This window comes from Cajanus cajan, chromosome 1 (assembly GCF_000230855.2).
Source record: "Cajanus cajan strain Asha chromosome 1, NIPB_CcT2T_4, whole genome shotgun sequence".
In the NCBI taxonomy this organism is placed as follows: Eukaryota; Viridiplantae; Streptophyta; class Magnoliopsida; order Fabales; family Fabaceae; genus Cajanus; species Cajanus cajan.
The window spans coordinates 1287371-1315207 of NC_138517.1; the positions used below are offsets into that span (position 1 = coordinate 1287371).

General features: G+C 33.9%; 4 protein-coding genes across 4 annotated transcripts; 2 read left to right on the top strand and 2 right to left on the bottom strand.

The window, feature by feature from the left end:
* Positions 1-8740: 8740 nt before the first annotated feature.
* On the bottom strand, positions 8741-10405 carry LOC145953944 (uncharacterized). The gene has a single exon (XM_083067695.1). The coding sequence runs from the start codon at positions 10403-10405 to the stop codon at positions 8741-8743; it is 1665 nt and encodes a 554-aa protein (XP_082923821.1).
* A 2299-nt stretch (positions 10406-12704) lies between these two features.
* Positions 12705-17826, top strand: LOC109804398 (uncharacterized). The gene is made up of 14 exons (XM_020366215.3): positions 12705-12971; positions 13478-13533; positions 13620-13794; positions 13904-14005; positions 14143-14214; positions 14639-14755; positions 14870-14947; positions 15427-15489; positions 15563-15659; positions 15983-16061; positions 16134-16345; positions 16617-16762; positions 17008-17130; positions 17321-17826. The coding sequence occupies exons 1-14, from the start codon at positions 12885-12887 to the stop codon at positions 17477-17479; spliced, it is 1566 nt and encodes a 521-aa protein (XP_020221804.1). The 5' UTR covers positions 12705-12884; the 3' UTR covers positions 17480-17826.
* Positions 17827-18072: 246 nt separating this feature from the next.
* Positions 18073-21437, bottom strand: CB5LP (cytochrome B5-like protein). Its single transcript, XM_020365897.3, has 6 exons — positions 21280-21437; positions 21028-21144; positions 20878-20918; positions 19815-19892; positions 19413-19504; positions 18073-18394 (listed from the first exon to the last, which is right to left on the bottom strand). The coding sequence occupies exons 2-6, from the start codon at positions 21107-21109 to the stop codon at positions 18328-18330; spliced, it is 360 nt and encodes a 119-aa protein (XP_020221486.1). The 5' UTR covers positions 21110-21144; positions 21280-21437; the 3' UTR covers positions 18073-18327.
* Positions 21438-23081: 1644 nt separating this feature from the next.
* LOC109804024 (senescence/dehydration-associated protein At4g35985, chloroplastic) lies at positions 23082-26571 on the top strand. Its single transcript, XM_020365761.3, has 6 exons — positions 23082-23541; positions 23798-24091; positions 24892-25022; positions 25273-25439; positions 25992-26076; positions 26227-26571. Exons 1-6 carry the CDS (start codon positions 23266-23268, stop codon positions 26396-26398), a joined length of 1125 nt encoding a protein of 374 aa, XP_020221350.1. The 5' UTR covers positions 23082-23265; the 3' UTR covers positions 26399-26571.
* The last annotated feature ends 1266 nt before the right edge of the window (positions 26572-27837 follow it).

The window sequence follows — 27837 nt, forward strand, 5'->3', positions numbered from 1 at the left end:
GTTCTAGAATATAAATATATACAAAGTTCTACTCCGACTAGGGTTAGAGTGCCAAAACAACAATACCAAACAAGATACAACGCCAACCGCTACACCTAGTAGCCACTACAACAAAACACCAATCAAACATAGCCAGCTCCGCCTACCAGCTGCCTACTCACCACGAACCAAACACCTATTCCTGTTCTGCTCCCATACATAGTACGATCATAGCAGTCCAACCACAAGGAAACAGAAAAGGGTAAGCTAGTATAGAAAGAAACAACATATAACAAAATTCAAGTAATTAGAACAACTTCAACCCCCAATACAACAACATTCTACTATCCATCAATTTATACAACCAACCAGCAATTGGATATAAATGCGTCATCACGCATATCACCTCGGTGATCTCCTACAACAACTCAGCCGCTTTGGCCTACAAAAACTCAGCCATTAAGGCCTACAACAACTCAGCCATTTAGGCCTACAACAACTCAGCCATTTAGGTCTACAACAACTCAGCCATTTAGGCCTACAACAATCCATATCAACATTCAATACAACCCAACTTTTGCTACTCAACATATCAACTTGCAACACAACACAGCGGTACAACTCAACATCAACTTTCAACACAACTCAGCTTTACAACTCAACAAGTCAACTTGCAGCACAACATAAATATACAACACAACATCAATCAACCAACATCATCCATTAGTCATCACATTATATTCATCTATTTCAACTCAACTAAGTATAAAACAACATCAACCAACATATAAAGATTTCTCATCTCCGCGCCCGGCGCACTCATGGTTACGTCCAGCGCGGTACAACCAGAGAGCACCAGGGGGCCAGCACGCCCAGCGCAAGCATGCTCGCGCTCAGCGGGACTCAACCAGAGAGCACAAGGCTCTCCCGCGCTTGGCGCAATATCCATTGCGCCCAGCGCAGGCCAGGCAGAGACTTCAAGGAGTCTCCCACGCCCGGCGTACCTAACCCAGCGCTCAGCGCGGGGTAGGCAGAGACCACCCCTTGGTCTCGCGCCCAGCGCAATTCAGAATTGCGCCTAGCGCCCACGAGGCTGAGACTCCCAAGGAGTCTCACGCCCAGCGCGACAAGGGTCGCGCTTAGCGCAGCCTCTGGAGCCCAACAACAAGTTACAATGGGTATCGCGCTTAGCGTAGTCCAAGTCGCGCCCAGCGAGGGCCAACCAGAGACCCACATTCTCAAGCGCGCCCAGCGCACTCATCAAGGCGCTTAGCGAGTTTGACTAAATGAGGTCCCCTGGCGGTCACGCGCTCAGCGCGATGAACAGCGCTCAGCGCGAAGCTCATCTGCAACCCTACCCAGTTCGAAAATTTCCCCAAACACCTGTAAAAAATAACTTTCAAGTACATGTAATCCAGCAAAAGTATCACATGTCCATCCAAGAGTTCGAAAATGACATTTTTTCATACATGCATCCACAAAATCATAGGAAATCAAGAATTTCCCCAAACTCCCCAAAGTCCCCAAAAACTCCAATGCCACACCCAACAACCAGAAATTTGAAAATCAAAACCAACTACTTGAGTTCTCAGACTCACTTCAACCAAAACACCACCAGAAAACTAACTTCCCTTACCTCGAGTGAAGAATCCGAGCTTCCGGGAAGAGAAACGGAACAGAGGAAGAGAGTTGGAGAAGAAGATGAAGGAAGAGGCTCCGCACAACATGGTTCAACAAGAATTTCAACCTTCAATCAGCACCTTCAGCCACCAAAACCACAAGTTCAAAAGAGAGAAAGGAAAAGCGAGAGTAGTGAAGTATGAAAGTGGAAGTTTAGAGAGAAGGTGAGTTGGAGAAAAAGTCCGTATGGGAGGTCTCAGAAATATTCTCAACCTTTTATGTTTTCAAAATATAGAGTTAATGCTTGATTTGTTAAATAGTTCAATAATAATTTTGAGATTAATTTAAGAATCTATTACCATATTCAAATTAAAAGGGAAAATCACAAATTTAATATAATAATAATATAAGATTAAAAAGAGTTAGTTTTAATACTTTTAGTAATTTAGGTGTTATATTATTAAATTATATTATTGAATTATATTCGTAGAATACACGAGTTTTTATAGGGTTTTATAGAGGATGATAATCAAACTAAAGTTTATAATAAATAATTTATTAATAAATAATCAATTCATACAATTGTATCACAATAAAATATAATAATAATATTAGATTTTGAATTGAGTAATTAATTTATAAATTTTAATTTATATATGCGATAATGTTGTTATTCTTTGTCATCAGTTAAAATTTTAAAATTAACAGATATACTGATAATTAATTTGTAATTAAGGAATTCAATCTGATTGATATGTTAATTACTAAATTAATTCAATAAATATTATTAAGTCCTATGTTTATTAGAATTAGAAAGTTCTGTTCTTGATTTGCAAAAGAAAAAAAAATAACTTTTTTTTTTTTAACATCTGTTTATTTGTCAAATGATTCAATATTGATTTTGGTACTAATATGTCTAATCAAAATAAATAATCATTATTTATTCTGATTGAAGTGTTGTATCATTAAATTAAAATTTATTTTAAAATAAAAACTAATTTAAATTAATTTAATTATATGTGTATATGTATCATATATTAAGGTGGATGATAACAAAATTAAAATTTGTAATAAATATTTAATTAATAAAAATAATTTAAACAATTTAGTCGTAATGAAACGTATTTATTATATGAAAATTTGTATCCAGTAATTGATATTTTAAAATTTAATAATTATTTTGAAATTAAAGTTTGTAATAAACATTTAATTAAAAATAATCTAGATAGTTATGTTATGATCATGAAGTTTTAATACTTGTATGAAAATTTGTTTTAATTTATTTAATATTAATAATAAAATTTTCAAATGTATGTAATTATGAGTGGAATATTAATAATTGGTTTGTATTAAGAAATTTAATTTTATTAATATGTCAGTTATTAAAAAATTAACCTTATTAAATATGATTCTTAATTCGTGAAATAAAAATTAACTCAATTTGGTATTTTTATTACATGACAAAATATTGATTTATTAAATAATTCAATATTGATTTTGATACAAATAGAATCCACTAGTTAATTATCATATGCAAATTAAAAGGAAATAATTTGACAGATTCGAGACTCAAATTAAAGGTAGAATTGTAGATATCATGATTGTACATTGTTTTGTTTTCAATACAATGGTTTCAAACAATATTTTATAAGAATGATACATAGTATCACTCATACAAAATTGTAAAGAAGACATAAAAGAAAACGTAGGGGTTTTAATATTAATATAGCAAACTAACAATCATAGGAAAATGAAAATGAATATCTTTGATAAGGTTATTTTATGATATTTGTCTGAGGAAATATTTAATAAGAGTTATTTTTATCAAAGCAATATGATCTAATTTTATTTATGAGTTTTTATTTATAGAGAAAATTTGGAGTTTTTTTACTCAAATAATACTATTTTAAAAAATATTTACCCAAATAACAATTATGCAAATTTATTTCCTAGACTATTACTATTTACTGTTCACGTTTCAGAATAGGTCGTTCCAAATTAAAAAATAACACACGATGAATGGATCAGAACGGGTCGTTCCAGATTCAAAAAATGCACATAAAAGTGGAACCAGAACGGGTCGTTCTGAATTCGGAATGGGCCGTTCTGGCCTATAAATAAAATTTTTTAGTTCAATTTTTACTAATCAAATACTAAAACTCATAAACTAACATCAAATAATTAAATTTATTGAATATTAACATTGTAAATATAACTAAATAAATTTATTAAAATTCAATATAACAATAAAGATCAATGGTGGCAGAAACTGATTATGTTGTTCTGTAATGTCCATATTTGTTTTAATCCTGCTGGACTTTGGCCACCCTTGAAAGTTCTCTTGAATTCTAGATTTGGCTACAAAGTTGGACCAGTGTAAGTAAACCAATAATCTTCATGTCGGAGCTCTCCAAACTGTCCTTCGTATACTTTTGCAACTTATTGTAAGGTATATATGAGAGATATGTAAGTTTGCTAGTCGTGATGTGCATGTAAGCATGAAATGAGTACATGCGAGCAAGGGATATGAACTTTTTGGAACTTGCTGCAATCATACCACATTACATTTAGCCTTAGTGTAAATCTCCTAGCGAGTCATGCATGCGAGCAAGAGATATGAACTTTCTGAAACTTATTGCAATCATACCATATTTCTTTTAGCCTTATTGTAAATTTTTCAACGGGTCAAACTTCTCTCGGATGTTGCGTTTCTTCCAACTTTGTGGCCAAATCTAGAACGCAAAAGAACTTTCAAGGGTCGGCCAAAGTCCAGCAGGATTAGAACAGAGATGAACATTAGAGAATAACATAATCGTGTAAAAAATTGTTCTTATTGTCACACTCCTGATCACGCCACCATTGATCTTTATTGTTGTAATGAATTTTAATAAATTTATTTAGTTATATTTATAATGTTAATATTCAATAAATTTAATCACTTGATGATATAGTCTCTGAGTCTTGGTATTTGATAAGTGAAAATCAGAAAAAAAAAACCCTGAATCTGTAGGCCAGAACGGCCCGTTCTGGATTCAGAACGGCCCGTTCTGGTTCTACTTTTTATGTCCATTTTTTGAATCTGGAACGACCCGTTCTAATCCATTCGTCATGTGTTATTTTTTAATCTGAAACAGCCCGTTCTGGAATCAGAACGACCTATTTTAGAACGTGAACAGTAAAAAGTGCTTGTTGGGAAAATAAATTTGCATGGTTGTTATTTAGGTAAATATTTTTTAAAATAATATTATTTGAGTAAAAAACTCGAAAATTTGTTATACAAAACTAAATATTGATATTATCCTATTCTAAAAATAAGGAAACAAATCCTAAAATAATCAAAACAGATTAAATCTAAATATTTGAAATATAAATAAAATATTTTTATTAAAAACTAATTTATTCTCCTAAAGATATTTAGGCATATTCCCAACATATTTCAGTGTTGTTCGGGTTTGTCATTCTCCTTCACATGCAAAATGAATTTCTTTTATTGAACAACATTCTCCAATAGTCCTTGAACCATATATCTAAAATTCTACAAAGTCCAAAATATTGGAAATATAGCTTCACAAAATGTGGAGAACAAAAAAGTGTAACATAGAAGTATATATATTTTTATTTACAAAAAAAAGTCTCCAAATGGATCTAAAAAAAACTTTTATAGAGAGAAATGAGAGAGGATTATGAATATTACCTTCAATTTTGGTGAGAATTGCAACATAAGAAGAAAATTAAATTTTATTAGAACATTTGTGACAAGGGAGAACAACAAAAAAGATTTTAGATTATGAGTTAGATAAAAATGAACTTACAAACAATAAAATGAGATAAATAATTATGAATATCACTTTCTATTTTTGGTGAAAATCATATCGTTAGTTTGTTACCATTTTTCATTGACTCTGGAGAATATAAAATATCACAAAGTTCAAATTATTTATACATAGTTTCACAACACCTAAAAAACCTAAGTGGAGAACAAAGAGGGAAGACAAATATAAAAAAAAGTATTTTTTTTTACAAAAGGTCTCCAAAATATGGGTAAGAAACAAAACTTTTACAAAGAGTGAAATAAGACTCATAGGTCGCTTGTTATACCTCAAATTGTGAATATCACCATCAAATTCTAATGAAAGTTGTAACATAAGATGAAAATTAAAATTTAGAACATTTAAAATAGAGAAAAATTAACATGACAAAAAGAAAAAAAAAATACAAAGAGTAAAATAATTGAAAGAATTGCCAATATCACCTTAGATCTCTACAAATTTGAGTAGTTAGGAAAAGGAAAAATTTATTTACAATAGAGTTGTGTAGAGCTTTTAGTAAGGGAGGAGTATAATAGAATGCAAAATTCTCTATACACACTAACAATGAAGATGAATTGTTTAAAACTTTTAGAGGGAAGAGATATAATAGAATGTAAAGTTTTTCATTGATTGAGGACATAATCACAAAATATAGTGTTAATAATGGTTATAATAACTGACAATTACAAGAGAAATGTAAAAAAAAAGAATGATTGACATATAAACAAATATGTTAATATAACAATGTCTAAAATTAATTTAATAGCAATATGTCTACTTAATAATTCGTAATTTAACTTTTATATTATAAATAAAAATAGATAGGTTAACAATATTTAATAACAATTTATTAAAATTCATAGATGATAATAGTGAGTATATCACTTTTTAGGGTTACACTATTTTTTTTATGAGCGTGTTATACTCACGCACTACAAGTTTAGAAAAGTATTTTACATTTATAATAAATTATTGGGATATTAGAACGATATGATATAAAGTTATTTGCTTCAATTAAATCTCAAATAAATAAGGTCATGGGCGAATGTTTGAAGTAGGTGATGAAAATTAGGAAGAGGGTCATGCGGTGGGTTATCAAGGTCTTGGGGAAGAGAGGGGGTGGTCGACGGTGGTTTGCCCTTGAACTTACGAAGGAGTGATACATGGAAGACAGGGTGAATGCGAGTTTCCGGTGGAAGCGCGAGCTGATACGCGACGGTGCCGATGCGACGCTCCACCTGAAAGGGTCCGTGAAAGCGGCGAGAGAGCTTGTGTTGTTTCTGATTGCGGAGCGAGATTTGACCGTGTGGTTGTAACCTAAGAAGGACCCAATCACCGTGCACAAAGGACACCTCACGGCGATGCTGATTGGCGTAAGCTTCCATCTGTTGTTGAGTTCTCTGCAGATTTGTTTTCAGTTGTTTGAGTATTGCTTGACGTTCTTGCAGGGAAAAAGGGTCGGAGGTCATGGTGTGACCAGGTATGAAATCAACCATGGTGGGTGGGGGTCGTCCGTAAAGTGCTTGGAAAGGAGACATTCCGATAGCAGAGTGATTAGTGGTGTTGAACCAATATTCGGCCAAATGGAGGAAGGTGTACCAGCGACGAGGATGCTCACCAGTGATGCAGCGAAGGTAGGCCTCGATGGAGCGATTAACCACCTCAGTTTGGCCGTCGGACTGCGGGTGGTAAGCAGAAGAGAATCGGAGTTGGGTTCCCTGAAGACGAAAAAGTTCACGCCAAAAGTGGCTGAGAAAGAGGCGGTCACGATCTGAAACGATGGACTTAGGCACCCCGTGAAGGCGGACAATCTCAACCGAAAAACGGGCAGCAAGATCCTGGGCAGAGAACTTGGTGGGTAAGGCCAGAAAGTGAGAAAATTTGGTAAGCCTGTCGACAATCACCCAAATCACCGTGTGACCGTGGGAGTTAGGAAGGTGAGTGATAAAATCCATACTGATATCCTCCCAAACTCTATCAGGGGTGGGTAATGGTTGAAGGAGACCTTGCATTTTAACTGGGTAATATTTGTTTTGCTGGCAGGTGAGGCACGATTGGACTAGTTTTTTTGTATCCTTGTAGATACCAGGCCAGAAAAAAGAGGTGCTGAGCCGCGCAAGGGATGCTTTAAAACCTGAATGACCGGCGTGGGGCGAGCTGTGGAATTCATTGATCAGGGAACGACAGATGTCATGAACATCAGGTACGAAAACTTTGTTATTGAACATGAGGAGGCCTTGCTGAAAATGAAAGTGACTCCTTGCATTTGTGTCTGAGGTGCATTTGTCCACAAGAGCAATGCCAACGGGATCAGAACTATAATAACTCCGAAGAGTATCAAGAATGTGTGGCACCGGTGACGTAAGAGCTGTGAAGGTGAGTGGTGCGTCCGAGTGACAACGAGAAAGAGCATCTGCAACGACATTTTCACGGCCTGGACGATATAGGATATCGAAGGTATACTCTTGCAACTTAATCATCCAATTATGTTGTTCTTGCGTTTGCACTGCCTGAGTTAAAAGATATTTGAGACTTTTTTGATCTGTAATGATTCTGAAGGGCTTGCCTAATAGGTATTGTCTCCATTTTTTTACAGATTCCGTAATGGCAAACATCTCCCGGACATAAACCGAGGCAGCCTGCATACGGGGGCATAGCTTTTTGCTGAAGAAGGCTATGGGGTGGCCGGACTGGGAAAGTACTGCACCAATAGCTATGGAGGATGCATCAGTTTCTAAGTCAAAAGGGGCATCAAAGTTGGGTAGGGTTAGAACTGGGGAGTGGGCAATGGCCTGTTGTAATGCAATAAAAGCTTTATCTGTATGTGTATTCCAAGAGAAAGAAGAACGTAACAAATCCGTGAGAGGCGCTGCAATAGTTGCATAATGGCGAATAAAACGCCTATAGAAGCCGGTGAGGCCGAGAAAAGCGCGTAGAGTGGTGAGGTCATGCGGTCGGGGCCATTCTAGGATGGCTCGGATCTTCTCAAGGTCCGGCTGGACTCCTTGGGCTGAAATGAGGTGCCCTAAATAAGCCATGGATTTTTCTGCAAAAACACATTTAGAGTACTTGGCAAAGAATTGATTAGTAGTTAATAACTCTAAAACCGACTTAAGGTGAATTAAGTGGTCTTCCAAATTAGAGCTAAAAACTAATATATCATCAAAGAAAACTAGAACAAATTTGCGCAAGTAAGGTCGAAATAAATCATTCATGGTTGCCTGAAAGGAAGAGGGAGCATTTGTAAGTCCGAAAGGCATGACTAAAAATTCGTAATGACCATCGAAAGTTCTAAAGGCTGTTTTGTGAGTGTCTGGGGGGTGGACTCTTATTTAATGATAGCCAGAGCGTAGGTCGATCTTAGAAAAAATCGAAGCATGACCGAGTTCATCCAACAACTCATCGATAGTGGGAATAGGAAATTTTTCCTTGATCGTGATAGCATTTAGAGCCCGATAATCCACACAAAATCTCCAAGACCCATCCTTTTTTTTAACGAGAATGACAGGGGAAGAATAGGGGCTGCAACTGGGTTTAATGATACCAACGTGCAACATCTCTGAAATTATAGATGACATAGCTTCCTTGTGAGCATGAGGGTAACGGTAAGGCTTCAGGTTGATAGGGGTAGCATTAGGTAAGAGGGGAATATGATGATTATGGGGTCGGTCAGGAGGGAGACCCGTGGGGGTAGTAAAGACATGGGCGAATGTTTGAAGTAGGTGATGAAAATTAGGAAGAGGGTGGGTGATAGTAAAAGTCTCGGACTGTGTAGAGGACATATGGTGATCAATTGGTTGAAAGGATAAAAGGTGAAAAGAAGCTATGGAATGGGTGTGGAGGAGATGGCAAAGCTGCTGGTAAGTAGCGGGGGTAGGGGTGAATTTAGTGTCTCCACGAAGTGTAATGGTGGTATCAGATAGGGTAAAAGACATACTGGGGACGAAAAAGTCGGAAATAATTGGGCCTAAGGTACGCAGCCACTCAATACCCAAGACGACATCAGCCCCTTGAATGGGTAGAAGGTAAAAGGGTATGGTGAAGGAGTGTGAATGTAAGGATAATGGAACCTGAGAGCATAACCCAGCACAATAGATATGAGAACCATTACCAACCATAACTGGAAATTGAGGGGTGGGTGTGATAGGTAGGTGAAGGTGTTGAGCAATGCGTGGTTGAAGAATGTTATGTGAGCTGCCCGTGTCAATAAGGACAGAAACTGGTAGACTCAATATAGAACCCTTAAAACGAAGGGTCTGAGGGGAAGGTAATCCGGAAATGGCCTGAGAACTTAATTGGAAAAGGACAGCGGGTGAAGTATTTGGGTCAAGGTCTATAGGTGGGGTGTCAGTGGAGTCTATAAGTGGGGAATCAGCGGAGGAGGGATTATCAGGGGGGTGAAGATCGGAAGGGTTGGGATCTTCCGAATGGTCATCAGTCATAAGGAGAAGGAATTTAGGGTTTTGGCATTTGTGGCCAGGGTGGTATTTTGCATCACAGTTATAACACAAACCTTGGGTACGTCTTTCTTGTATTTGGGTTGGAGAGAGGCGTTTGATAGGTAAGGGAGGAGGGTTAGGAGATGGTAGTGATGGGGAAGGTGGAGGTAAACGTGTGAAGGAGGCTTTGAGCTTCGCATCCTTAATTTTGGCTTCAATAAGTTTGGTTAAACCAATGGCTTGGGAAATAGATGTAGGTTTGAGAATGGCTAGCTCACGTCGTATTTCCGGTAACAACCCAGAAAAAAAACAATCAACAAGAGCATCTGGGGGAAGGCCAAAAACCCTAGTTGAAATCTTCTCAAAACGCTGTTGATATTCAATGACTGTAGTGTGTTGACGAAGTTTGAAAAGCTCAGCCCGGAAATTTTCAAACTCTGTAGGGCCAAAACGCAACTCCAATGCTCTTTCAAATGAGAACCAATCCGTAAGTTGATGGTTATGGACCATCCATTTAAACCAGGTCAAGGCATCGCCTTTCATGTAGAAAGCCACCATGGGTAAGCGATGATCAGGTGGAATATGGTGAAAAGAAAAAAACTGGTCAGCTTGAAATAACCAATCAAGGGGTTCGGAGCCATCAAAGGGAAAAAGTTGTAATTTCGGTGGACGAATGGGTGTAGTAGTAATAGGTGAGGAAGGGTGACGGCCAACATGAGGTAGGGGTGGAGGGTTTAAGGTGGAAAAATTATTAGGAGAAAAAGTAGGAAAGGGGTGAACGGTAGGGGAGGAAGTGGGATTGTGAAGGACAGATCCATCAGGGGTAGGCTAGGGATGTGGTAGAGGGGTGGGGTGAGGTGAAACGTCCATGGTGGAGGGGGAATGCTGGAGGGTGGCTAATTTTTCAACAACGGTAGTAAGAATGGTATTGATAGAGTCATACCTAGCATCCATTAAGGATTGAAAGTTCTCAAATCGAGTGTCTTGCTGCTGTTGGAGAACTTGAATACGGTCCGAGAGGGCTGCCAAGGATTCATCAACATCTTTGCGAGGAGGCATGAGGAAGGATGAAAGCACCAATTTGTTAGGATTTTTGATAATTTTTCCTAACAAGGTCTTGTTTTGAGATAGACCAAGTCTCCCTACCACTATAGCTATCTAAGTTTTGGGAATAATTTCTCTGTCTCTTCATTCATTTCCAGTTTGAATAAATACAAAACAATTGAAAGGAAACCCTATTGGGTTGAGCACGTAGGCCCAACTACAATATTCCACTTTATTCTAATATTTTGTGAAAACAGAAAATTGCTACGTCATATTGTTGGGGCAAAACATCATCTTTTCTTCTTAAAACACATAGTCATTGTGCCATGTGGGCCTTTTTGACACTCTTTTGGCCCGTTTTTCTTCATTCTCTTCAGTCTCTATTTGTTGTTTTGGCCTCCCATCATACTCACGCACTACAAGTTTAGAAAAGTATTTTACATTTATAATAAATTATTGGGATATTAGAACGATATGATATAAAGTTATTTGCTTCAATTAAATCTCAAATAAATAATTGAATTTCAATGAATGGATACCAACTATAAAGCATCTTACAATGAAGACAGAGTCCAAAAGCAGTTATGGTCCTTTAGAATCAATGCTGAGCTCTCTTCAATTGATTTTTTCTTGGTTAGCTTTCCTTTCTCTTCAATTTATTTTAAAATATAAGGCGTCTTTTATACGAAATATTATTTGACATCTAAACATGAACACTTATCTTACAAATGACACAATTAGTTACTAAATAGAATCTAAAATCGAATATGATATCTTTTATATTTTATATCATCTCATATGAATTGTGCTCGGGTGGAATAAACAATATGTAATCTCACAAAAAAAAAAATGATAATCTAAACTTCACATTATAAAAAAAAAATGAACATCTTATCTTGAACATATACCACGGTATGAATTGAATTCTATTGTTAAAGAATCCTAGCGGGTAATATATCTGCATACTCACGCTGTTAATTATTTTATATATATCCAACTGATTTAATTTTGTAATTATTAAGCATAATGAGGTATTATCAACTTTTTGTTCTATACTATATTCACTAATTAAGTTCGATTGTGTGTATTATCATTTTCTTTTTGGATAAAAAATTGATTGAACGGGGTATTCCCAATATTACTGAGCAGTATATAACTTTTATCTATGTATAACTAAGTTCGTATATATAAGTTAACAAGAATTATAAAAAACTAGCTGATTAAAAAGCTATTAAATATTTTTCTAAAAATAGCACGAAAAATAGAATTATAATATCAAGCAAGCTTAATTTTTATGCAATTTTCCTTGTTAACTAATTAAAAATTATAGTATAGTAGATGTGTGACTTGAAAAATAGTGGTTGCAAAATTAATAAAGTTATCACTTCTTCAATCACGTAACACATTATAATAAGTAAAATAGTAAAGGTGCATGCATGCATGCAACGCAATAAAAGAAAGCACGCATTTTTGCAAGGTGTAATAACGATCCCATGAGAAGCGACTAAGCGAAGGTTAATTAATTTGAATAAATATAGTTATAATTAATATACTTTGGCCAAGAAAAAAGCATTTGAAAAAGTTGTGATTTAAAAGCGAGAGAAAAAGAAAAAAAAGATTCAGAGAAGCAGCATCTTATAATGGATAGAATCTGCAAGTGATGACACCTTGCACGAAGCCATTGTTATTGTTATTAATAACCACGAATCCAATCCAACGGTGACTCCCCTATTCTCTATTTTAAGCTTGTGTTTCAATGCAAACACACCCTCTCTCTCAGATATAGATAAGAGAGAGAGGGAAAAAAACGAAAGAGTGGTGTGGTGGTGTTGTGTTTAATTTTGTCGTGTGGTGCAAATGGTGTGGAGATAGAAATAGGCTTGACTCAATCAATGAAATAAAAACTCCCCCCCATGTTCTTGTCTTGCAAGAATCAGAGAGTTGATTAGGAACAAACAAAACTTCTGACATCACAGAAAGAAGGGTCACCATAATGCCTTCCTTAGACTCTCTCGATTTCTTCCTCTTCCGTCTCAGCACTGACTTCACCACCCCTTTGGCAATTTTTGCTCAGGCGCAGGTTTTCCTTTTCTTCTGCTTGCTGTTTATGCAACCAACTCTCTATTTCTTGCATTGCATGTTTCAATCTTCTTTGTTGTTTGCTATGTCATTTCCTATCTTATTTTTATAGAGACTACATGTATCTTGCACAACAAATTATTCATCGAGTCGAGTAGAACTAATATGAATGACAACAAATTATCCTTTTCTGCTTGAATCGAGTAGGACTAATATGGATGACATTTCTGATCATGATTCTCATAATGACAAATAAAATGTTACAGTCCAATAATTCTCATAATTCCTACAATTAAAACTTATAACATTCATAATAGTAGGAATTCTGCATAAACTTTAATAATAGTTACTAAGGCATGTTCTCAACATTTTGGTTTTGTAGTTTACATATTTTCCCATCAAATATTGTTATTTGTTAGATAGTTTGTACTCCTCCCATTGTTTCTTAAGAGAAAATCTACCATGCTACTGTGTCATACAAACCTGATTTGAGGTTTCAATATGCAGGGATGTCTAATTTGCTTACTCCTTGCTTTTGGTTGGGCTTGTGCTGCATTTGTCAGGTACTCATAGATTTCAAACAGCATTAGAAAACTCATTTATCATTGTGTGAACAAGAACTTTAAAGCACTTTCTTTTTGCCTCACAGGAACCGAGAAATAAATCGAATTAAGAAGAGTATGCGGAACGGCAATAACTTTGCATTCCTTTGTCATGATATTAACGAACTTGAACACTCCAATCAGGCTGATCTTCCAAGAGTATCAATAATAATGCCCCTAAAAGGATTTGGAGAACACAATCTCCATAACTGGAAGACTCAGGTATAGGACACATACCACACCGACTTGTGGACATAATGAAGTATTTTTTTCTTAATGATCACATTTCCGAATATTTGGTTATTATGATTCTGCTCTTTTACAAATTCAGTTAACATCGCTTTACGGTGGCCCTCAAGAATTTCTTTTAGTGCTTGAAAGTACAGAGGATCCTGCATACCATCATGTATCAAAACTAGTATCAGAATTAGAGGTACAAGCTGGAACTCATTAAGATTTGATTCTATCGTTTTGGTGCCTCTGCATACTTTATTGCAGAACAGTTTTGGGCCTTTTCTGACAAATTGATATTTTCTGTATTATACTTACATGTCTGTCTACTGCATGCAGAATACTGTTGATGCTAAGATTATAGTAGCTGGTTTGTCAACAACATGTAGTCAAAAAATTCACAATCAATTGGTATGGATTCTTATACTTTGTTTTAGTATTTTCAAATGCAAACTAGGACATGCTATACTTGAAAACTTCTTTTCATCCTTAAATTTAACTGCAAGTCAATCAATATTTTTGGTCCATAGATATAATCCTCAAAGTGCCCCAAAACCAACAGACTAATAATTTGTGTCTGTGAGATGAGACTTTTACTGGCCAAACAATATAAACATGTTGATGCATCTTAATTGTTTATTTGACTAGTTGTTGAAAAACATATAATCAATATAAAACTTGCTAGGCAAATACATCAATGAAGGACCAGCATTTACTTTTTGATATGGATTATGGAATGTCAGGGCAATTTCATTCTTGTTGATTTGTTAGGTTGTCCTTGCTTCATGCATTTTACCAACTACACTAGTATTACATAATTTTGGCACCTGGGCAGGTTGGGGTGGAGAAAATGCACAAAGACAGCAAGTATGTATTGTTTTTAGATGATGATGTTAGGCTACATCCTGGATCAATTGGAGCGCTTGTTCGTGAAATGGAAAAGAACCCTGAGGTATAGCTTAAGAGATTTTGTTTCTTTGGTTCTCTTCTTTAGATGTTTAATTGAAATATTTACAACTTGCCTAAAACTTTTTGGCACGCTTTTAACTGTTTTGATGCTTAACAGATATTCATTCAAACTGGATACCCTCTTGACTTGCCATCTGGAAGTCTAGGGAGTTATTGCATCTATGAATACCATATGGTACACGACTAGCTTTCAATTTATATCTCTTATCTCTGTAGCAAATATATGTGTATAAAGAAAAGTTATTAGGTAGTTTAGAACTATCTAGTATCCATGGTTCTAGTTAATCACTATATGACATGCATTTAATTTTTTAAATTTATGACAAAAATTTAATAACACTTAATTACATGTCATATAAAGACTATTTAGAGATCATGTGATCCAAAATCTCCTAATAATTTTTCGTGTATAAGATTGTGTTTTCTTCTGTTTTCCATATGTCAAACTGATTGGTAACTGAATCACCATTGACTTTGCTCTCAGAATTTGTTAGATATCTCATCTCTTTGCTTGGAGTTGGCTGTTATGATTTCTATTAACAATGGATCTGATGACTTCTATTAAGGCTGTTGATAATATATCAATATTCTGATTGTACTTAACTCAATTGTTCCCATTTTTGTTTTTGTTTTTGTTTTTGTTTTTTTCTACAGCCTTGTTCAATGGGCTTTGCCACTGGTGGACAAACATTCTTTTTGTGGGGAGGGTGCATGATGGCAAGTAGCTTCTACCTTTATTTTCATTAGAGCATTAAAATACTTAAAGTCTAACTGTTTAGTTTTTCTTCAGATGCATGCCGAGGACTTTAGAAAAGATAATTGTGGTGTAGTCTCAGGACTTAGAGATGGTGGATATTCTGATGATATGACTCTTGCAGCCATAGCTGGTATATCATTGATGATACTCATCATCTTTTAAGCTGAACAATTTAAGGATCATATAACATCTTTATCAGCATTTCTCATTTAAAAGTAATGATTACTGATCCATAAACTAAAGGAGCTGGTCTTTTAAAAGTAAGAGTCAAGAAACTGGTCATATTTTGTCTTTGAAGCAACCCTTTGAATACAAGATTCTATTGTGATATTTCTGATCCTTTTTTCAAACGAATATGCAATAACCTTACAGCATTCAACTAAACTTGTCTTTTGGGTATATATATTAAATGTTTTTCTTGGTCATTCATTGCCATGATACTGTCACTCTCAGGTGCTCACAAGAAGCTCATTAGTTCTCCTCCAGTTGCTGTCTTTCCTCACCCCCTTGCAAGTGATCTTAATTTTGGAAGGTTTGTGATTACTGCTCACCTGAAATTAAAGTTTCACCATATATTCTCTGTTAATCATTCAAACAAGTGCAGGTACTGGAATTATTTGAGGAAACAAACATTTGTTTTGGAGTCATATGTAACCAAAGTTAACCAAGTAATGAACCGTGCATTATTTGCTGTTCACTGTTATTTGTCATGGGGATTTGTAGCACCATACGTCATGGCAGCAGTTCATGTTGCGGCAGCACTAAGATTTCGCGCTAGGGAGTACTCACTTGAAGAAATGAACTACTCTTCTGTCGGTGAGAACACTTTTCCTTTGTAGGTTGGTTGTTAGTGTTGATTCATAAGTAAACAATTAGCATTTGCATAGAATTTATATCCACAATTATATAGGTGCTTCATTTTAGTTTATTACTTATGTTGTCATATTCTACTGAGATTTATATATGCATTCATGTCATGATGATTCATGAATAATTCACAAGGCTTGTGAAAAGGAAAAGAAAAATGGAAGAAACTCATTTTTCAGATGAACTATCCCATTAAGCTTTAAGGCTTGCCTTTTCTCAGGGTTAACAATGGTGTGGCTCCTAGCCACATGCACTCTTGTTGCGCTTTTCTCAATGTGGAACTTGACAAGGATAGAAGTTCTACTTTGCAACATATTGTCCCCAGAAGCACCACGACTTTCTCTGGCTTCTTATAATTGGTGTAAAGTAAGTGCTTTTCCAAGTTCTTAATCCAAAAAACGCTTCACCAATATATGTTGATGGATTGAGTGATGTTATCCTAAACGTCTTATACATTTCAACATGGCATTGCAATGAAATAAAAAGGATGCAAGAATTTGTGGGAAAAAGTTATAATATGTGAATGTGTGAGTTAATATGATGCCAAGGGATGTGAAGTACTAGCTGGTAAGGAAAGATTTGATTTATTTTCTTTATTTTGTTTTGAGCAGGTATTCATTGCAATGCTGGTGGATAACTTTTTATACCCTATATCTGCAATTCGTTCTCATTTTTCTCAATCTATCAATTGGTCTGGCATTATATACTATTTGAAAGATGGAAAAATCAACAAGGTAAGTTGGTCCAAGGTTTTATGTCAACTTCAGCTTGACCTTACAAGTCCTAATTACTACTCTAACCTTTCCATTCCAAGTGCTACTGTACTTCATAAATGTGGATATAGTAACATTTAGGAGGGGAAGGTTGGAACCATGTAATTCTTTTTCTCAACCATTTCCTTTTTGTTTATTGCAAAATTTTCAGATAGAAAGACTACCAAAAAGACAGGATGTGTGTCCAGTTTTCACCGACTTGGGAGGAAAACATTTGTACGGAAGGAAAGGGTTGCCTGCCAAGGGCTCATTCCTCAGTTCTTTGTCCAAAACTTTGTTTCAACGGCGTCAACCAAAGAGATCTGAGTAACCAGGAAACGGCTTCATTCAGCATACAAAGTTTCTGTCTATTTTGTCTTGTGTCTCTGCCCCAAATTTTGAGGCACAATGATTCCTTTGGAAGCAATGGTTTTTGTTAGATAGCCTTATTAATTGTTTAGTGGTTCATAATTGATTGATTGATTTATTCTTCTGTGAGGCAGAATCCTTGTTCCATATACATGTATTTTTTTAATTACCCATTCAACCCCATATGATTTTCAGACCCTTCTTGAGCCTAATTTTGTAACTGTAACAATTCAATTATGTAATTTATGTACAACAACCAAGAATTGCTAAACGCATATTCAGTTTAGCAATTCAAATTCGAGTTTTTAATTCAATTTCTTCATCACCCCCAATAATATTATTGTAGCTCTTCCCTACACAATACTACTTTTTAAAGATTTGAGCAGATCCAAATCATGACAGAGGAATTCTTAAAACTAAAGTATGCATTGGTATTTATTTCCAGATGTCATCTTAGTATATCCAACAATATTTTTTTATGTAATACTAAATTAATCAATTATAATATCATATCAATAAATCATGGATAAAGCAAATCAGCCAAAAAAGAATTGCTAGAGACAAATGGGGGGAGCCTCATTGTTTAACTCTTTCTGGGCACATCCACATGAGAGCACAAATGATTTCATGCACAATTACATCAAAATCATGCAATGGATCAATTCGAACAGTAACACCTGAATTACTGTCTAATGAAGGCAAATGATCAGACACGGAGTAAAAAATTGGGGAGACAGAAAACAGCAGAATGTTAACATTTTCAAATCAAACATCTCTCTGAACGTTACAATCTAGGACCTACTGACTTAGCTATTGCTCCAAATCTCCAATGTAGAAGTCTTCAATCATGTCAAAGACTCGAGTTGCATGCTGTGGTCTGCAAAACAAACAAAAAGTTACGGATGAGGTGAGGAGAAGAATAATAAGAAGAAAGTTTTATGGACTTTACCACTAAAACAAGATCGTAAAACCAAATACAAATAGAGAGATGATCAAGCAGAGGATTGACCTTTGTTAAAAAGCAGTTTCTCGATTCTCACTGTTGCCTAGCTCTAAAATTGAAATATGATCAAGTTACGTACCATATTGCGTCTCTTTCTTGGAAAAAACCAACCTAAATTGTTTGTTAGGAAATGCAACTGGTAGTGGAAAATTGACCTCAAAATGTAAACATGTGAAGTGCTTATTTTAGTGAGGAGGAAGGTTCTAATGTTGAATTTGATACATAATCTGAAGGAGGAACTACGACATTCAAAGGATGCTTAGTTTGTAGTTGTAGTCATATAACATGGTATTTTTAAGTTATAATCCAGTGAAAACCAACATCTTATGTATGGCTATGGCCAGGTAACCTTCATCTGAGTCTATTTAATATATTGGTATAACAAGACAATGTGATAAATTAAGAAGGAAAAGCTATAAAGTATTCAATATTGAATAGACATTTCAATTTGTTAGATATAAAACAATTAATGTGCTTTCACTTTCACCCAAGTAAAAGCTTAAGCATTTAAGTAGTTGGGTTACGAAACTGACAAAGTAGGAATCTAACTCTTCATGTTTATGCGAAACCATTTGTGGCAATGTTGGAAACACTATGCTTCTTATGTTTCCCTTCTACTTCCCCCCAAACCCTTATTCATATCTAGGGACGAGGGTAATATCAGTAGTTCATAAAAAAAATAACTTCTACTCAAACCTTTCTTGGCCAAATCCAAGTAGGTAATCCACGAGAACAGTGGGAACATGTTTAAACCAAGACAAGAAGGAAGCAAAAAATAATTTATTGGGAAATTTAAGAAAAAATATGAAGAAAACAAAAATATAATAAAGGCAAATTCATAAAAACATCTTGATTACAGATAAGCAATGCGTGAAAAGGAATGGATGCATACCCAAAAAACCCTTCAGTTGAATCATCTCCAGCATGTGCTAGAATGGCATCACCGCCTGGATGTTCTTCCACATATGAGGTAACATCATATACCTACGGTGGGATAAAGCCCCAAGAAATGTAAACTCGAATTAGTTACAGTGCGCAAAATGCCAAATCATACCATTAATGTATTCAAGCTACTAGAGATTGGGCTGGTAATTACGGGTTTGGATACTTTGTATGGAGTTATAGGTTCAAACCTTATTGCCACTGCTGTACCAAAAAACAAATAATGTAGCATAGATAGGATTGAATTGTGAACAGAAGATTTAATATTGAAATAGTACTTGGTTTTATTTAAACCAAAGGAGTAGCACTGTCGTAAGGTGCTTAATATCAAACACCAATAAAAAGCTCATACCCTGTTCTTGATGATTATCCAACAATCTGTTCTCTTGTTATGCAATGAAACTTCCGTTTTACTGTAGGATTTCGATGCCTACAAGCACAATGCAGTATACAAATAATGATAACAATTAGATACAAATTTATCATGCAACTAAAGAACACATTTATCCCAATGTAATATTTCTTTTCGGAAAAAAAGTAACAGTCAACATATTTGGTTCACTAGTTAGTATGAGCTCCAACTAATGATATAGATACATTTACTTCTAGTCCAATCAAATTAGATCACCATGACCAATGTTTGACAAGTAGCTCAAGATAATATTTCCATCTTACCAACCTAACTTCAGGCTACAATAGTACGATAAAAAAGAATGTCAGTTTTCTTTCCAAATGCTAAACTTGTCCTCTCTTTCATTAGGAAAAGTGTAAGCTGAATAAATGGTGGTTCCACTCAATAAGCAAGGTTCTGAAGAATAGTCCCCACAAAGTCAATTCCCCCTATTGTTGGCCTCCCTGAATTTCAAAATTTCAACCTCCCAAAAGTGGTAAAACTCTGATCTATGCTCACAGAACCATACATACTATGATAAAAAGATGATTGCTTTAGATTGTGCTCAACTCAAATAAGAAAGAAGTCTTCCACAAAAAGGGAGGAATTCAAGCAACATTCCATTGACACACTTTTGTCAACACTCTTATCATTGGGTGAAATCCATTTAGGACCCACAACAAGCCTGGCAACCTCCTATTTGTTGAAAAAAGAGAAATCTAACTTTTAGCGAATATTTTGCCACCATTCTTCTTCATTAACACAAATTTTCTTTCCTTTCGGGCATGAGCACCGAGCAAAACACTCAAATGACACCAAGTCTTAAGAAACCAAGACATCATAACATTTATTTTCTTTGAGTTTCACCTAGATCCACACAATAAATTCTAACAAAGCTAGAGGCCCCGGTAAAAAAAAAAGAAAAAAAGAAACAGCAACACATCACTCATAATGGTTCTACTCGATCACCAATGTAATAATAGCAGCACAATTCACAGCAAAAAATTCAAGCTACAATAAATACCTTATCATTGTTTACACTGGCTTGAGCTTTTCCATTATTCCCTGAGAATGATGCAAAGAACTCACGTAAACACACACAAAGTACATTACGCAAACCCAAATTTCAAAAAACAGAGCATGACACAGATCACATGATAAAAATTAAGAGAACCTGATTTGCGGTGTCGTGGGTTGAAAAGAAGAAGGGCGAGGAAGAGACCCAGAACCAATGCGAGTGCAACTACCACTACCATAATGCAAAGTCGGAAACTTTGGCCCTTAATCCAATCTTAAGCAGAGAAAACAAGAAATGGGCATGCGTTAATGCAAGCGTATTACGGAGTAATCAATCATATTCATAAATACAGTAGTTAAAACTTAAAAGCACTTTTGGAGAGAGAATCATGTTACAATCTGAACTCACCAATGAAGTTAGAAGCATACAACGTTGGCAAATGTTAATGTCAACACTCACCAACCAATGCCCAATGATGAATTCAATGAGCTGCGAGTGAAGACAAGTAAGGAAAAGTAAAACAGTTCCAGAAACGCAGACAGAAAGAGCGAGAGACAGAGAAAGAGCAGTGTTGGGCCATATGTACAGGCCTCAACTGAATTTGGGCTCATTGCGGCCTGAATTCTAATAGATGGGCCAAATTGGGCTACAATCGGAAAATGGGTGATTCTATTTCCACCTACTTTTTTTCACTTCACATTCCCCCGCTATTTTTTTATAGAATTTTTGTGACAAATATTTTTTTTGGAAACTAATTTTTTAAAAGTTGATACATTACCGAAATTAATTTTCCTAACGCAGTTATTTTCTAACATATAACAGAAACTAATTTATGTAATTTTTTTTTAACTTTTTGAAGTTTTAAAATAATATATTATATGGAAAGTGGAGATAAAAACCTTATTTGATATGTTTGCACGAACTTATTTCAACAAAATTAATTATTTTCTTATGATTTCTTAAAACAACTTTTAAAAATTATTATTTTTATAATTAAGTTAGCCCAAAATATGCATATAATTATTTAAAAAAAAACTAATAAATACCAAAAAGATGCCTGGTTAAAGAATAAAAGCAACGCTCACCCTATCTAATTAAATTTCAACCTAATCTTTAGTTTTATAATTTTTAATACAGATTAAAGGTTTAATAATTTTCCTACATTTGAAGTAAAGTATTCTTCAGAAATGAACCCAAAAGAAAAGTGTTCTTCAGAAAAAGAAAATAAAATGCATTATGCAACAACCAAGGAAGGTAGAAAGAATAAAAAAAGAGTTAGAAGTTGAATGTACCCACTTCTTCAGCAATACAAGGACAAGTAACTCATGAAGAAACTCCACACAAAGCTAACTATTAAAATAAAAATGAGAATAAAAGAATATCAGGACATTGATAAGGAAAGAATAATGCATGTTCTAATAAAGAATAATGCTATTGCAGATTGTTCATCAAGCTCTCCATTTTTTTTTGTTACATATAACATATTCCATTTCCACCAGAAGTCACATTATCTTAGCACCCTATTCCTCGTTATTCACCGATCACAAGGAACAGAATAAAGCTACGAACACAATGGTCTCACTGACAAGTATCTTAAAGCTAATGGTTTTTTTTAAAAACCATATTCACATCTTATGTAGATTTAGTTAGGTTTAAGTTTACATTCTAAGAAGAAATTTGTCTATATCTTATTAATTATTGTAGACTTATAAATTCATTTACTAATCAGTAATTATTGACCAGTTTCACAAATTTTATATTTAAAATATTCAGTTATTATTATGAAAGATGTATGATAAGGATTTTATATTAATAGTTATCATGGTCTTATAAACTAGTTTTATAAAATTGAAAGTCCAAATTTGTATTGGATCATGTAATTGTTTTAACTTAAATTTAGTGGTCTAAGTTTCAAGCTTTAGATATATAGTTATGATAAGATTTTATTTATATAAACTTCTCTAAAAACACTTATATAAAAAAATGTTAATTTTAAAAAAATTTCATCTCAATTTTTCTAAAAATTACTTTTAATTTATACATTAACTAATTTTAGCTTATAAAAAATATTTCTTCTTTTCTTTCTATTTTCATCTCAACTATTTTTACTTTTTAGAAAAAATTATTCAAATAAATCTTAAAAACTTGAGAGAAGAACTTTTCTGCTTGGATTAATCTTATCCCACTAAGCAGCAGTTTCCAATTAAGAATACACGGAAATACATAGCACATTTGAATCAAATTCTATTACTTATTTACTTTTCTCAATAAATATTCATTAACTAGGTTAGTTGTAAGCATTGTGTTAATCACAAAACCAAAATCTTTTCTTGATAAACCTGTTTCCATCAACATCCCAACGAAGAACAGGGCAAGCAGAGCAAAAACAGAGAGATGGGTTGCACCGGCTCCAAGGCCGAGCCACCAATGGAAAACTCCATGCATGCAAGCGTTTCAGATTTTCCAAAACCAAAACCTCTCAAACAAGAACTCGTGTTACAAATTCCAGGATGCAAGGTTCACCTAATAGAAGAAGGAGAGGCCCTTGAACTGGCTCAAGGGAACTTCATCATCACAAAAATCTTGGACGAGAACGTGCCACTAGCAACCATCATAAAAGTTGGAAACACTGTTCAATGGCCCTTGACAAAGGACGAGCCAGTAGTGAAGGTGGTCATTTTTTTTTGGTTGTATTTTGCATAGATATATTTTCATCAGAAGAACTTGTCATAGTTTTATTCATGACTTCTATAAAAGAGATAAATTGTAATACAAAATTTTAAATACTAATATTCTTCTAGTCATAAGTCCAAATTTTGAATATCTTTATTTAAATGATATCTTAAACATTTAAAACATAATAAACTTCTTAAGAACTGCTTTTTTTTTTTTCCTGACTAAAGATATTTATACATATTTTGAACAGGTGGATGGTCTTCACTATCTCTTCTCTCTGCCAGTGAAAGATGGTGGTGAGCCTCTTAGCTATGGTGTCACCTTTCCAGAACAGAGTTATGGGAGCATGGGGGTGTTAGATTCGTTTCTGAAGGATCACTCTTGCTTTTCTGGGTTGAAAGGGAGCAAGAAGAGTGATCTTGATTGGGAGGAGTTTGCTCCAAGAGTTGAAGATTACAATCACTTTCTGGCCAAGGCAATTGCAGGAGGAACTGGCCAGATTGTTAAGGGTATCTTCATGTGCTCCAATGCTTACACCAACCAGGTTTAGTTTACCACTTGACTATTTTTTTATTTTATTTTAATTATTATGAAGGAGTATTCTTTATTGAATCCAGGATATTTTTTTATATTTTTTATAGTTCGATAAACATTAAATAAGTAAATATTCTTTTTTAATTTAGGTTTTTTTTTATATTTGTAAAAAATAAGATTTGATTTTTGTCCACTTAAGATTATCACTTGAATCTTGAATAATACCAAGAGTTTATGATTTTAAATTTTTTTTTTTTTATCTTTTTTGCTTTGAAATGATTTATGTTTGAATCTTTTTATTTTAAAATGAAGTTGATAATATAATTTACTATAACTTTTTATCTAATGTGAAAACTACATAAATTATTTAGACTCAAGATCAATTTTGGGTTTATAATTATATTCTTAATATGGAATCAAATATGTGAATATTTACTTATCAAGTTAGGTAACTCATATTTTAGCATGATTTTAGATGATCAACATGAATTTAAACAAACACTTAAATTTTAACATGTACTTGTGAGAAGAAACTATTGTATAGTTTCGGACTACATGTCCGTAATTGTAACCAATCTATAACACTGGATTTCATGTAAAAAAGAAAAAGAAGTATGATATTCTCACTCATCAGCTAGGATTAGAGATTAGTAAGTTGTAGCTAAAAAAATATAGTACATTACAATTTATGATTGGATGACAAGATAATGTGTATATATTATTTAGTTTTTAGTTTTTCCATTCATCATTTGAAAAGTAACCAACTAAATCATTATGTTCTTTGCATCATAAACTTGTTCTGGAATTCAGGTCCAAAAAGGAGGGGAAACGATCCTAAATAGTGCTGCAGAAAATAAAAATGGTCGCATGGTCAGAGAAAGTATGAACAGCAGAAATGCTGATGCCACAAAAAATAGTGCCATGAATGAAAATCTCAAACGGTATTTTAAAAAAAAAAATACTCAGTTCACAATTACTAATAATAAAGTACACTCAATCGCATCATACGTTCATTATTGTTAATACTTATGAACTTGGGATGTGACTGAGTGTACTTTGCAAGTCATGAATTAATGTTAAGGATAGGAGAGTATTGTCCATGAATTTTTCATATCCATAGTTTTAAGAGGATATATACAAGTACAAACTTTTTTTTTAATTTTTTTTTTTTTTTTTATGTTTGCAATGTAGTGTGAGAAAGCTGACAAATATGACAGAAAAGTTGACCAAATCTTTGCTTGATGGTGTTGGAATAATGAGTGGATCAGTGATGGCTCCTGTGCTTAAATCCCAACCAGGACAAGCCTTACTGAAGATGTTGCCTGGAGAGGTGCTATTGGCTTCCCTTGATGCAGTCAGTAAGTAACTCTTATCAAATAAACCAAACCGATTCAAAACCCAACTCAAACTGGATTATAAAATTGAATTGTTTTGAGAACAAAATCGACGGGAACCATTTTGTCAGTTTGCTTCTTTGAAGAAAATCAAATCATATTCATATAAAGTAGATATCTGAATTACACCGAATCATACTTTATTTTTTTCCTTTAAAAAAAATATCAGTTCGTTTCAGTTTGATTTAAAACAAATCCGATAATCTAAGATTTTAGAATGCTAGTAGTAGCATGGCCGTTATAAAATCTGTCTTGAGACACTGATTGATTTGATATTTTCAAATTTAATTTTTATTTATGTTAAAATAATGTTTAACTAGAAAAAGTCACTCACATGTTATTAGTTTTGGGATATTATGTGGAACATGTTCATGGACCAAAAAAAATTTATCATACTTTAAACAACCCATATACCAATCTTATTGTATTTATCTTGAGTTCTGAAATAAGCATCATCACCTAATCTCATTTTTTTAAACAAGCATCATCAACTTGATTCTGTGTTTAATTCCGCAGATAGAGTTTTTGAAGCAGCTGAAGCTGCTGAAAAACAAACCTTTTCTGCCACCTCCCAAGCTGCAACCAGAATGGTCTCTAACAGGTAAAAAGCATTATTAATATCACATTGCTTTGAACAATAATACTCCAGAAGTTGGGAACTGAGAAATATTATTAGAAAGTGTGATGTTAACACTTATTATGTGAACATATAAATGTAACTTTATACTTGACATGGAACCTTTGGCAACAGGTTTGGGGAAGAAGCAGGGGAAGCTACAGAACATGTGTTTGCAAGTGCAGGACATGCTGTTAACACTGCTTGGAATGTCTCTAAGATACGAAAGGCTATGAATCCAGCTTCTTCTGCAAATGCCGCAGGAGCACTCAGAAATTCTGCAAAGAATAGAAATGTTACATATTAAAATAAGGTCATGTTGCTTTATGTTTTACAAAGGTGAAGGCATAAATATTTGCCTATATATATTTCTTTATCTTTTTGGTTGCTATAGTATTTAAGTATTGATGTATTGGTCAACATGAAAAAGCTCCTGATGTAAGTAAGAGAGCATTTATATGCACATTATTTTGCATGCAATATTCATGTTAGTAGTGTCAGGGGGCAATCATCACCATGTGAAACGGGTCTAAAAATGTGAAGATTTTTTTTTTATTTAAAAAAGATATAGAAGATATTTGGATGTGTTTATTTTCTAATGAAATTATAAATTTGAATTTAACAATGTTGTTTTCTTGAATTCAAGAAGATTTTATGGACCCATTGAATTGTATAACAAAAATAAAATGGAAATAAGAAAACTAATTTTAACTAAAAATGCTCACATATTATTTCATTAAAATTATTTTTATGGAGTTCATTAATTCAACATCATGTAAAAACATTGGAAGCAAAATTGAGTGAATGAATGAAGCAACATAAATTTAACAAAACATATTTAAATGATTAAATGCTAATACAACTTGTATCATATATTCGTTTGAGTTAAATTTGATTTGAAGTGATGCATGATTAATTATATGTGAGAGACATATTTTTTAATATTTTGAAAGATAATTTATATTTAAAATTTAAATTAAAAATTATCAATTTAATATTTTTTATTATAATTGAATTAAAATTTATTGAAAACCATTGTCTTTTCATATTTTAAATATATTCTATAATAATTAAAAAGATTAGAGCCAATCTTATAACTAATCAATTTTATATAAACAAAGAATACTAGCTTCTGAATTTACAATGGTGTGAATTAGCATATTTTGCACCATTGAAATGATATTTAGTAATAATGTAATTATTAATAGTTATCTTAATTTTTTTAGTGGTGTAAAATAATTCTTATGTTAGTAGTAGTAACTTAATGTCTGTTATTAATTCAACAAGGCTGTGTTGATGCTATGGATTTTATGGGCTAAAAGGACTTCTTTTCCTGTCGTAGGCCCAATGATTGCCAATATCTAGAAATAATGTGGGCCTAGCTTGATGATGATGATTACAAACATAGATATACAATTAAGAAAAGAGGTTTCACCATAATGACTCTCATGCTTGGGTTATCACTTTTTATCATCCAACTACGTTGATTGGGGTCTTAATTAAGTTACTTGGTTCTCTCCTATGCATATTATTGCTCCAACTTTATAAGAAAAATCCTTATCTAAGATTCTTTTAGGTGTGGTTACTATTATTGTTCGATTAGAATTGAAGTTTTAATTTAATAATATATTTTGTCCATTTTATAATTACTACAATTGTAGACCGTTGACAAGAGAAAATATACAAAATTTCATTTAAAAATATTAATTTATATGAGAAAAATCCATTGAAAGGAATTGTTTTTTT